Source organism: Anthonomus grandis, chromosome 2, assembly GCF_022605725.1.
Source record: "Anthonomus grandis grandis chromosome 2, icAntGran1.3, whole genome shotgun sequence".
In the NCBI taxonomy this organism is placed as follows: domain Eukaryota; kingdom Metazoa; phylum Arthropoda; class Insecta; order Coleoptera; family Curculionidae; genus Anthonomus; species Anthonomus grandis.
In genome coordinates this window covers 5,466,150-5,480,018 of record NC_065547.1, presented here as the reverse complement: position 1 = coordinate 5,480,018, position 13,869 = coordinate 5,466,150, and the positions used below count along the sequence as shown (strand labels likewise).

At 37.5% G+C, this 13,869-nt stretch overlaps 1 protein-coding gene across 2 annotated transcripts in view; it reads right to left on the bottom strand.

Moving 5' to 3' along the window:
• Window positions 1–13,869, bottom strand: part of LOC126746816 (uncharacterized) — an 82,497-nt gene that overhangs the window by 24,990 nt on the left and 43,638 nt on the right. For both annotated transcript variants that reach the window (XM_050455218.1, XM_050455223.1), the window contains exons 12-15: window positions 6,178–6,424; window positions 5,961–6,126; window positions 5,757–5,908; window positions 8–144 (exon numbers count right to left, since the gene is read on the bottom strand). In XM_050455218.1, the coding sequence (XP_050311175.1) occupies window positions 8–144; window positions 5,757–5,908; window positions 5,961–6,126; window positions 6,178–6,424 (702 nt within the window). The remainder of the gene's footprint in view (window positions 1–7; window positions 145–5,756; window positions 5,909–5,960; window positions 6,127–6,177; window positions 6,425–13,869) is intronic.

Genomic DNA, 13,869 nt, shown 5'->3' with positions numbered 1-13,869 from the left:
TACTTACGGTTTCAGCGGAAGTCGGCCTGAACTGCACCGGAAGTATCAGCGTATGCTCGGGAGGAACCGTGAGGTCTCTTATGTAAGGGATGGAGAAGAACCCCAGGGGGTTCAAGAGGGACATTTGAGGCTGGATGTTTTGGTCTGAAATAATAAGTTTGAATTATTTAGATGCCAGAGTAGCAAGGCGACGTTTAAAAGATTTCATTTACTTCAATACGATCTTACATAAACATTTTTAGGACCCGGAATTTGAATTTGTCCTTATAGTGAGCCAATTAAAGTTCGAAACACTTAGATGCACGCCATACATCAGAAACTATATGTAGACAATTTTGTACAACCCTCGTAACGCACAAACTATGGCCGCGGCCTTTCTTTATTTGTCATATAAGTCACGTGATCAATTCTGTATTAATAAACCGGCGGTCACGTGATAAGGGTGCGCGTAGATCCAAGATGGTCGCCGACGGTAGTATACCGAGGAAAGGCGAAAAATTGTCACTTTCTTGGTATGAATAATAAAAAAAAATAAAAAAATTGTGCAAGGTGTTCCTAGTCAACTGAGAGAACCATAGAGAAGTCGTTTGACATAGGACACTGATGCTCCGAGGAATTTTATTACTTGATGGTCATAACTTGGGAACCACTGGAAATATATTCATAATTGTTTCACGACAAAATAGTGAAATTCCTGAGGATGGTTTTGAGTGTAAAAACATCTCTTCACATTCAAGATTTCAATAGAAAAGGCATTTTTGGATAGACCACTTTTTTTGCTAATTTTTTTACCAATTTCTCAATTTTATTGCAAATATTTCTATGAAATAATTGGAATGTTTTTAAAAGAATTACACATAAAAAAGTCCAATTATTTTCGAACAATTTCATATATAAAAGTTTTTTGTGCCTCAAAAACTGTTTGAATTAAAGGCGATTTTGTTATTCAAGGTCCAGTAATCTCTGAGGAGGTCTGATATGAGAAAAAGGTACCCAGCTTCCTAGAATAAGCAAAGATATTCTTTCAGGTAGTTAAGTAGTACCATTTTGACAATATAATGAAAAAGTGACGCCCTTTCTCCAGTTAACAGGAAAGTTTAACGTGGGGATCTAAGATGGCTGCCCAAGACGATATACAGGGGGAAAACAAAAAATTGTCAATTTGTATCGGAATGAACAATAAATGAACCGAAAAGAATGACAATTGGATTAAATGATCTCTCTCTCTCTCTCTTAGATAATAATTTATTCAAAATGACATTCCCAACTACCTGAATGAAACAAGTAATTTCTTTAAATAAATAAACATCAACACCCTTCGACTTATATAGCGCACATGACCAACTAGGGGTCACGTGATATCAAAACTAAGCCCCTTCCACAACACGTGACTTAACAGAACAAGATGGCCGTCAATGGAACAAATTAAAAATATTTCTAGAACATTCCAAATGTCGTCAATATTTAACATTGATAAAGTCACGCCCCTCGACATCACGTGACCAATCCTGTATAATTAATTAAACTGCCACGTGATATTAGAAACTTGAGGGACCCAAGATGGCCTCTCAGAGTCATATACAGGGAGGACGCAAATAATTCAAGTAAAATCATGGAATAAAAAGAGCAAAATTTAGTCTGAATAATATTAATTATTAGTTTCTTGACACAAACTAATTATTTTAAGGGAATATTTCCGACTGCCTGGAAGAAATGAGTAATTTCCTTAATTAAATAAAAACAGTTTTTGAATAACCCTTTGTAACCAACAAAATATAGCCATACACCCTTCAACTGACACAGGTCACGTGACCAACTGATTATCGGCAAAGAAACAAGATGTCACGTGGGGTCAAAGGTAAGCCCACTCCCACAACACGTGACGTAGCAATCTAAGATGGCCGGCAATAGAACAAATTAAAAATGACGTCACTTTTCCCTAATTTTTAACAAAGATGGCCGCAATTTCCGTAATTCTTAACCATGATAAAGCCACGCCTCTCCACGTCACGTGACTAATCCTGTTTTACTAAATAAACGAGGCGGACCTAAGTCATATACCCCGTGGGTGCAAATAATTCACGTGAAACTATGGAATAAAAAAATGCTTAAAAGCAGAAAATTTAAATTGGGTTTAAATAAACAAACGTATATGTATAGATAGGAAATAATTATTTTAAGGTACCAGTCCCGACTGCCTGGAAAAAATAAGTAATTTCATAAATTATATAAAATTAGTTTTTGAATAACCCCTTTAACCCACCTAGTCATCACCTTGTAAATAACATCATAGGTCACGTGACCTACTGATTATCAGCAAACGAGATGTCACGTGGTGTCTAAGCTAAGCCTCTCCCACAACACGTGACTTAACAAAACAAGATGGCCGTCAATGGAACAAATTAAAAATATTTCTAGAACATTCCCAATGTCGTCAATATTTAACATTGATAAAGTCACGCCCCTCGACATCACGTGACCAAACCTGTATAATTAATTAAACTGCCACGTGATGTTAGAAACTTAAGGAACCCAAGATGGCTTCTCACAGTCATATACAGGGAGGACGCAAATAATTCAAGTAAAATCATGGAATAAAAATTAGTAAAATTTCGTCTGAATAATATTAATTATGTTTCTTGACACAAACTAATTATTTTAAGGGAATATTTCCGACTGCCTGGAAGAAATGAGTAATTTCCTTAATTAAATAAAAACAGTTTTTGAATAACCCTTTGTAACCAACAAAATATAGCCATACACCCTTCAACTGACACAGGTCACGTGACCAACTGATTATCGGCAAACAAGATGTCACGTGGGGTCAAAGGTAAGCCCACTCCCACAACACGTGACGTAGCAATCCAAGATGGGCGCGAATAGAACAAATTAAAAATGGCGTCACTTGTCCGTAATGCTTAACCATGATAAAGCCACGCCTCTCCACGTCACGTGACTAATCCTGTTTTACTAAATAAACGACGCGGACCTAAGTCATGTATATGTATAGATAGGAAATATTTATTTTAAGGTACCAGTCCCGACTGCCTGGAAGAAATAAGTAATTTCCTAAATTATATAAAATTAGTTTTTGAATAACCCCTTTAACCCACCTAGTCATCACCTTGTAAATAACATCATAGGTCACGTGACCAACTGATTATCAGCAAACAAGATGTCACGTGGTATCAAAACTAAGCCCCTCCCACAACACGTGTCTTAACAGAACAAGATGGCCGCCAATGGAACAAATTAAAAATATTTCTAGAACATTCCAAATGTCGTCAATATTTAACATTGATAAAGTCACGCCCCTCGACATCACGTGACCAACCCTGTACAATTCATTAAACTACCACGTGATGTTAAAAACTTGAGGGACCCAAGATGGCCTCTCACAGTCATATACAGGGAGGACGCAAATAATTCAAGTAAAATCATGGAATAAAAATTAGTAAAATTTCGTCTGAATAATATTAATTATGTTTCTTGACACAAACTAATTATTTTAAGGGAATATTTCCGACTGCCTGGAAGAAATGAGTAATTTCCTTAATTAAATAAAAACAGTTTTTGAATAACCCTTTGTAACCAACAAAATATAGCCATACACCCTTCAACTGACACAGGTCACGTGACCAACTGATTATCGGCAAACAAGATGTCACGTGGGGTCAAAGGTAAGCCCACTCCCACAACACGTGACGTAGCAATCCAAGATGGCCGCGAATAGAACAAATTAAAAATGGCGTCACTTGTCCGTAATGCTTAACCATGATAAAGCCACGCCTCTCCACGTCACGTGACTAATCCTGTTTTACTAAATAAACGACGCGGACCTAAGTCATGTATATGTATAGATAGGAAATATTTATTTTAAGGTACCAGTCCCGACTGCCTGGAAGAAATAAGTAATTTCCTAAATTATATAAAATTAGTTTTTGAATAACCCCTTTAACCCACCTAGTCATCACCTTGTAAATAACATCATAGGTCACGTGACCAACTGATTATCAGCAAACAAGATGTCACGTGGTATCAAAACTAAGCCCCTCCCACAACACGTGTCTTAACAGAACAAGATGGCCGCCAATGGAACAAATTAAAAATATTTCTAGAACATTCCAAATGTCGTCAATATTTAACATTGATAAAGTCACGCCCCTCGACGTCACGTGACCAATCCTGTACAATGAATTAAACTGCCACGTGATGTTAGAAACTTGAGGGACCCAAGATGGCCTCTCACAGTCATATACAGGGAGGACGCAAATAATTCAAGTAAAATCATGGACTAAAAAGAGTAAAATTTAGTCTGAATAATATTAATTCTGTTTCTTGACACAAACTAATTATTTTAAGGGAATATTTCCGACTGCCTGAAAGAAATGAGTAATTTCCTTAATTAAATAAAAACAGTTTTTGAATAACCCTTGTAACCAACAAAATATAGCCATACACCCTTCAACTGACACAGGTCACGTGACCAACTGATTAACGGCAAGCAAGATGTCACGTAGGGTCAAAGTTAAGCCCACTCCCAAAACACGTGACGTAGCAATCCAAGATGGCCGCGAATAGAACAAATTAAAAATGGCGTCACTTTTCTTTAATTTTTAACAATGATAATATTAATAACAAATAAAATTTTACAAAGATGGCCGCAATTTTCCGTAAGGCTTAACCATGATAAAGCCACGCCTCTCCACGTCACGTGACTAATCCTGTTTTACTAAATAAACGACGCGGACCTAAGTCATGTATATGTATAGAGAGGAAATATTTATTTTAAGGTATCAGTCCCGACTGCCTGGAATAAGTAATTTCCTAAATTATATAAAATTAGTTTTTGAATAACCCCTTTAACCCACCTGGTCATCACCTTGTAAATAACATCATAGGTCACGTGACCAACTAAATATCAGGAAACAAGATCGGTCACGTGGTGTCCAAGCTAAGCCTCTCCCACAACACGTGACGTAGCAATCCAAGATGGGCGCATATAGAACAAATTAAAAATTGCGTCACTTTTCCCTAATTTTTCACAATGATAATTACTGTAATATTAAATAAACGGTCACGTGATGTTAAAAACTTGACAGAGCGGACTCAAGTCGTACAATATTCCGGGGAAAATAATTCACTTAAACCATTGAATAACAATAAACAATTAAATAATATTAATAACGAATAAAATTTAATTATTTTATTATTATACTCACAACACAAGACAAAGAAGAGATCTAAATGTATGTACCACTTCAACATACAACAGCACGTCAACGATTTGCAACTTATATAGGGCCAAAAGTAATGAGTGCTCCCAACTTTAAATAGAAAAATCAAAAACCATAAAATGTCTTATGCAAAAATGTAGAGTATTATAATGGGTATGTGCTAATGTAATTTGATTTGATTACCATTATATATGTATGTTCATATGTATTAAATTAAAATTAAACTAAAACAAAATAAATAAATAAATTTTAAGAAATAATTCCCGACTGCCTGGAAGAAATAAGTAATTCCTTAATCAAAGAAAAATAGTTTTTGACAAACCCTTGTAACCAACAAAATATAACCACACCCTTGAACCACGTGACTAATTTACTATCAACAAACCTGATGTCACGTGACGTGAAAGCTAAGCCCCTCCCCCACAACGTAGCGACCCAAAATGGCCGCCAGTACTAATTCCATTTTTATTCTTTTAAACGTCACCTTGTCAACTGACTATTACTACAAATAATACATACAAGTGATATTTTGCACGATAATGTTCTTCCTTACTGCCGAACCGACTAAGCATGCGCCGAAGTCTATCCTTTGCAAGTTTAAATTAACACTAAAGTCCGGCCGGGTGACTTTGCATAGGGCTTCCAAAAATATCTTGTCTATCCTTTTATGCCTAAAATAATGGAATTTTAAACGTTAAGTTATTTATTATGTGTGTCCTAAACATTTTCATGGTTTCATGTTCATATTCCAATAAACAAGTGAAATTGGCGCTGATGTAGTAAGGCTCCAGGTTCCTCCAATAAACCATTTCGGCTGGATAGTAGTCCAAATAGTCACATTCCAGCTCTTTTTCGGTTATTACTATATTCGGTTGGTCAGCTGGTACATCTAAAAACGTACAAAAGTCATGAGTGTCTTAAGACTATATGGGCTTCTTGCCTTTTTTGTCATCGTTTGTCGCTTCGCTCTTGACTTTGCTATTAGCACCCTTTTTGGTGTCTTTATTAGTTGCCGGTTTTGTTGTTTTTTTTGCTCCTTTCTTAGCCTTTTTCTCCCCCCCTTTTTTGCCCGCTGTATATTCCTTCAGTTTCATCTCGTAGATTTCGGAATATTTCAGTTTTCTCGCTGTTTCCTCCACTATCTCTTGAGGCACCATCGGTTGGGCTACCAAAGTAATTTTGACCGACTAAGAAACAAAAAATTCATAATAAGACCCACTGAATATCTCCCCTGCTTCCCCCTTAAGACTTTAAATGACGGGTTTACCTTTGACCTTTTACTTAAATACAGACAGCCTTCAGTCACGACATTTTATAAGAAAAAAAAGGATAGCAGCAATCGTTAAATTTAACAATTTTTGGTGAAGGTCAAGATTTGGCCAAAGTTTACCCCCTGGCACGAAAATCGCGTGTTCCGCTATGGTGCACCGCAATATAGACTCTGGTTGTATTTATTTTATATCGTTATACCAACTAGTTGCCATAAAGATTCAGAAGTGGGAATCGGCGGTTCAGTAAGTACATTTTTTTTTGCTATAAATTTCTCATTAAATCGAACATTTAATTAGAGCTATTAATCGTCCCGGAAGTGGAATATCCGTCCAATCAATAGGGGGAAGTAATTAAAATGTTCGACACGCATTTAGTAACCCATTAATAGACCAGGAAATTGTGCTTGCGTTGGTTTTTGACCATGCTATTTCCGTTAAGACTATGTTCAAGGTTGGGGTACTTACTTATAGTTTTATATTTTTAATTTCTGTGTGAAATTTCCTTAAATTTGAGGGGTCACACGACATACTTTGGTGAAATAAATCTTGAGATATAAAGGCTTAAAAAATTCAATTTTTGCTTTTAGAGGCATAATTTCTTTGAATAAGTTAACAATATTTACTACTCTCCTACCTTAAATAACACTCGTTTTTAAAAATAATAAAAAAATCGCTTACAGCCATCCGATTTAACCTTAAACTAAAAAAAATAAGATTTTTAAACAGCCCGCGTACTAATGAAATCAAGACAAATGTCATTTACGGCAGACGTCACGTGATCGATTAAGGCCAAATGAACAAACGCTCACGTGATAGTTCCGCTCGATGGTAAGCTCCGCCCGCAATTTGACGATCCAAGATGGCCGCCGTACGTACCGGGGAAAATCAAAACATTCCTTAAGATTATTTATTTCTTTATTTAATGTCGAAATTAAGAAAAAAGTTTTGGGCACGTGAGTTATATAAACGACGGTTTTAGTAATTATCAACTGCCTGGAAGAACTAAACAACAATTTTCAATTAAAAATAATAAATTAAAATCTATTCCTGTCCGTCCCTTATTAAATTAGTTAAAATCTACGTGAAAACCCCCGTAACAACTAAAGACAAGCCCCCTTGACTTTGACAAATGTCACGTGACCCGTTGGATATTAATAAACAAGCGGTCATGTGACACTACTGTCAAGGCCAGTAGTTCAATGCCACAATTTGACGTGGTGATTCAAGATGGCCGCTAACAGTGACATACCGGAGGGAAATTAAAAAAATATTTAGTTTATTTGCCTTAAATTAATGTTACTACTATAAAATATAATTTTCCTTCCAGGCATGTGGACTCTATAGAATATATAATTCTCGACTGCCTGGAAAAAAATACACAATGTTTTAAATAGACGATAATAGAGTTAATTTTCCAATGAAATAGTTCTTGACTAACCCCCGTAACAATCAATGTAAAAACACGCCTCCGAGACGTCGAAGGTAAACTCCCCGGCAATCCAAGATGGCCGCCGTACATTGACGTACCGGGGAGACTCAAAAAATACGCGAATACTTTTCTAGACACGGCAGTAACAAACACAATTGTTTATATAATTTTCTACGGCCTGGAAGAAATAAACAACGATTTTAAATCGAAAATAGTAAATTTAAATCTTCTTCCTTATTAAACTACTTCAAAAATTCCTTATTGGTTAACCCCTGTAAGAATCAATTTGAAGGCACGTGTCGTTGACTAATGTCACGTGACTTGGTAGCTATAAATAAACAAAGGGTCACGTGACGCTTCTGTAAAAACCAAGCTCCGCCCACAATTTGACGAGGCATTTCAAGATGGCCGCTAATAATGACATATCGGGGGGAAGTAAAAAAATATTTAAATAATTTGCATTAAATTAATGTTACTACTATAAAATATAATTTTCCTTCCAGGCATATGAACTATAGAAATATTTAAATAATTCCCGATTGCCTGGAAAAAATAAACAATGTTTTAAATAGAGTTAATTTTCCAATAAAATAGTTCTCAACTAACCCCCGTAACAATCAAAGAAAAAACATGCCTCCGAGACGTCCAAGGTAAACTCCGCCCACAATTTGGCGATCCAAAATGGCCGCCGTACATTGACGTACCGGGGAGACTCAAAAAATAAGCTTATACTTTTCCAGACACGTCAGTAACAAACACAATTGTTTATATAATTTTCGACTGCCTGGAAGAAATAAACGATTTTAAATCGAAAATAGTAAATTAAAATCTTCTTACTTATTAAACTACTTCAAAAATTCCTTATTGATTAACCCCTGTAAGAATCAATTTAAAGGCACGTGTCGTTGACTAATGTCACGTGACTTGGTAGCTATAAATAAACAAACGGTCACGTGACGCTTCTGTAAAAACCAAGCTCCGCCCACAATTTGACGCGGCGTTCCAATATGACCGCTAACAATGACATACCGGGGGGAAGTAAAAAAATATTTAGTTTATTTGCATTAAATTAATGTTAACACTATAAAATATAATTTTACTTCCAGGCATGTGGACTATAGAATTATTTAAATAATTCTCGACTGCCTGAAAAAAATAAACATTGTTTTAAATAGAAGATAATAGAGTTAATTTTCCAGTGAAATAGTTCTTGACTAACCCCCGTAACAATCAATGTAAAAACACGCCTCCGAGACGTCGAAGGTAAGCTTCGCCCACAAATTGGCGATCCAAGATGGCCGCCGTTCATTGACGTACCGGGGAAACTCAAAAAATACGTTAATCCTTTTCCAGACACGTCAGTAACATACACAATTGGCTATATAATTATCGACTGCCTGGAAGAAATAAACAACGATTTTAAATCGAAAATAGTATATTTAAATCTTCTCCCTTATTAAACTACTTAAAAACTTCAAAAATTCCTTATTGATTAACCCCTGTAAGAATCAATTTAAAGGCACGTGTCGTTGATTAATGTCACGTGACTTGGTAGCTATAAATAAACAAACGGTCACGTGACGCTTCTGTAAAAACCAAGCTCCGCCCACAATTTGACGCGGCGTTCCAATATGGCCGCTAACAATGACATACCGGGGGGGAAAAAAAAATATTTAGTTTATTTGACATAAATTAATGTTAACACTATAAAATATAATTTTCCTTCCAGGTATGTGGACTATAGAATTATTTAAATAATTCCCGACTGCCTGGAAAAAAATAAACAACCTTTTAAATAGAAAATAATAGAGTAAATTTCCCTATTATCTTCCGATGAAGTAGTTCTTGACTAACCCTTGTAACAATCAATATTAAAATGCGCCTCCGTGACGTCAAAGATCCGCCCACAATTTGACGCGGCGTTCCAATATGGCCGCTAACAGTGACATACCGGGAGAGATAAAAAAATATTTATAGTTTATTTGCATTAAATTAATGTTACTACTATAAAATATAATTTTTCTTCCAGGCATGTGAACTATAGAATAATTTAAATAATTCTCGACTGTCTGGAAAAAATAAACAATGTTTTGAATACAGTTAATTGTCCAATAAAATAGTTCTTGACTAACCCCCGTAACAATCAAAGATAAAACACGCCTCCGAGACGTCGAAGGTAAGCTCCGCCCACAATTTGGCGATCGAAGATGGCCGCCGTACATTGACGTACCGGGGAGACTCAAAAAATACGCTAATATTTTTCCAGGCACGTCAGTAACAAACACAAATGTTTATATAATTTTCTACTGCCTGGAAGAAATAAACAACGATTTTAAATCAAAAATAGTAAATTTAAATCTTCTCCCTTATTATGCTATTTAAATACTTATTGATTAACCCCTCTAAGAATTAATCTAAAGGCACATGTCGTTGACCAATGTCACGTGACTTGGTAGCTATAAATAAACAAACGGTCACGTGACTCTTCTGTAAAAACCAAGCTCCGCCCACAATTTGACGCGTCGTTTCAATATGGCCGCTAACAGTGACATACCGGGAGAAATAAAAAATATTCAGTTTATTTGCATTAAATTAATGTTACTATTGTAAAATATCATTTTTCTTCCAGGAATGTGAACTATAGAATTATTTAAGTAATTCTCGACTGCCTGGAAAAAATAAACAATGTTTTAAATAGAGTTAATTTTCCAATGAAATAGTTCTTGACTAACCCTCGTAGCAATCAATGTTAAAACACGCCTCCGAGACGTCGAAGGTAAGCTCCGCCCATAATTTGGCGATCCAAGATGGCCGCCATACCGGGGACACTCAAAAAAATACGCTAATACTTTTCCAGACACGGCAGTAACAAAGACAATTGTTTATATAATTTTCTACTGACCTTTATGCCCTTATAAAACTACTAAAAAATTTCAAAAACCCGTATTAATTGACTTCCGTAAAAAACGATCGACTGCCTGTAAGAATCAGAAGAAATGCCTGGATTAAAATAAGAACTTTATTCCAAAAATTTGAAATATAATAATTTGAAATTCCTGAAAGGAACAAACCATAATTTTATTTGCCTTCAAGGGATGACTTTAAATGTCATTTAAAATAACAAGAAGAGCTGGAATTGGCACGCCCCCTGTTATATCTCTTGGTGGCGTGCAGCTGCATTACTCCAGGACAGTTCGATTTCTGGGAATCAAGTTGGATCCCAAACTCTCCTGGCACGATCATGCAAACACCAGAATGAAGATAGCCACCTGCGCGCTATGGGCCTGCAGGCGGGCTTTCGGCAATACCTGGGGTCTGTCTCCTACGATCCTCCACTGGATCTATTCGCGCATTGTGAGACCTCTTCTCACATACAGGGCTATCGTTTGGTGGCCATGTACGGAGAAAGCGAAAATTTGTGCCCAACTGGACATTGGACGTTGGGCAGAGTCCAACGTCTTGCATGTCTCAGCATAACGGGTTCCATGCGGACGGCGCCAACTAGAGCGCTTGAGACTCTGCTGAGCCTTCCGCCTCTGGACCTCGTTGTGCAATTCGAGGCAATGAGGACTGCGTACAGGCTATACGTCCTCGGCGAACTACGTGCTGGCGAGACCAGTCACGCAAAAATTTGGTCACGGGCCATACGGGAATGTCCTCTCCTTCTGATGGGCAGTTACTGCATGGCTCCAGTGACTGTGGACTGCGAGGGATTCGTGACGCACATTGCAGGTAGAGAGGAGTGGCAGCATTCCAACAGACCTGCATTGCTAAATAGGGGGACCATCTGGTACACAGATGGCTCCAGAATGAATAACAGAGCTGGATCAGGGCTTTGTGGTGGGATCCCACATACCAGTAGGGCATACTCGCTGGGGGAGCACGCCGCTGTCTTCCAGGCCGAAGTATTCGCTGTATTAAAATGCGGACAGAAAATCCTAAGCTGCGGACACCGCAATACAGTCGTATCAATATGCTCGGACAGTAGAGCTGCCATTAAGGCTATCACGGCCGCAAAGGTAAGCTCCAACCTTGTAGAGTGCATAAAAGTCCTGAAAAAACTGGTACAGGTTGGATGCAGGGTCCAGCTCGTCTGGATACCTGGCCATGCAGGTAATGAGGAAGCGGACTCTCTTGCCAGACTGGGATCCGCGAATGTGCCGATGGGGCCGGAACCCATAGTTGGTATCGCCAAATGCGTTGCGGTCGCGTCAATGAAGGGTCTGCTGGACAAGTGGACCCACCGAAGATGGACTGAGTCCCCTGGTATGAGACAGGCCAAAGCGCACATAGGTGGGCCCTCTGCCTGTCTCACCAAAAATCTACTACGCCTAAAAAGACGCGAAATTCGGCTAGTGACAGGTCTTTTTACCGGTCACTGGCACTTAAGAAGCTTAATGTAGTCGGGGAGTGCCCAGCACTCACGCGCGCCAGGTTCAAATACTTGGGTAACACTTTCAGTGTACCAAGCGACTTTAAGTCCTTCAGACCAGAGAGCCTTATCGGTTTCTCTAAGGCCGTTGGGCTCTGGTAACCCCCGGTGGGGCATGACGGGTCCATCAGGAGACCTATATGCACAACTGCCTTGGCAGCCCACTGTTTCGTCAATTCAATTTAAAGGTCTGGAATAAAGTGGCAAATAGCTCCAAATATCTGAAATTGATAAGAAATAGCCTTAAAAATTCAATGATATGGCAGGCATATTCCGGGCAGTTATTCGGGCAAATATCTTTAATTTCCAGGCATTTCACATGTTTCTTTATGTCTTCCAGGGTGTCCCACTTGATTCCAGGTTTTTGGATATTTTTTTTTGGTCTTGCAGGATTTTGGAGTCATTTGTCATCTTATTCCAGGCGTTTATATTAATTTTTAATCATTCCCAGGAATTTCTATTTGACGTCAGGTGTTTAGGTAATTTTTTATTTTATTCCAGTCGTTTGGATCCTTCTTTATATTTTCCAGGATTTTGAACAACAGTTTTCATTTCTTCCAGGTTTTTGGTATACGGACCAATATTTTCCATATAATGCTCATAATACTTGGAATATGTATGAAAGAGCTTTAATATTACATGGACAGAAGAAAAGTATCTGAATAGTCCAGACGTAATTGCTTCAAATAACTGGAATAAAGTTCCAAATGACTCCAGAAGCGTGGAAAATAAAAATAATTACTTTAAATTTCAAGAAGATATTTCAAATGGTTGCAAATGCCTAGACATAGTTCTGGACTTACCCCCGTAGTAACAATTAACCTAAATATACCCCCTCTCCTCCGTGACCTAAATGGCCAGCTATAAATAAACAGTCACGTGGCTTTTCTATAAGAGCCAAGCTCCGCCCATAATAATGACGTAATAATTCATGATGGCCGCTAACATTGACCTACCAGGGGAAGTGAAAAAATGTAAGTTTCTTTGCATTAAATTACTTCGGAAATTGACGTAAATAAATGTTATTTATTGAAAACTAAATTTTCTAATAAACTATGGAACTATTTAAATTATTTTTGACTGCCTGGAAGAAATAAACCATGTTTCAAATAAAAAATAATTTTGGATATTTCTGGACGCTCCCCGTGACGTTGACGCACATCACGTGACTCGGTACTTATAAATAAACAAACGGTCACGTGCTGTTTCTATAAAAACCAAGCTCCACCCACAATTTCGAGGTAAACATTCAACATGGCCTCTAAGAGTGACATACCGGGGGGAAGTAAATAAATACTAAGTTTGGCCATTAATAAGTCGACATAAATTCAACGGATTTTAAAAAGCCTTAAATAGAGAATGAAAATAAATCTCTTGGTCTATAAGCACCTTCTCTCTAATTACCCTCACACGTTACGAATTGCCCGCAACACGCTTTGCACTACATAAACAACCCCTACGTAATTAATTTCCGCGTTTTTTTTTTTAGGTACATACGAA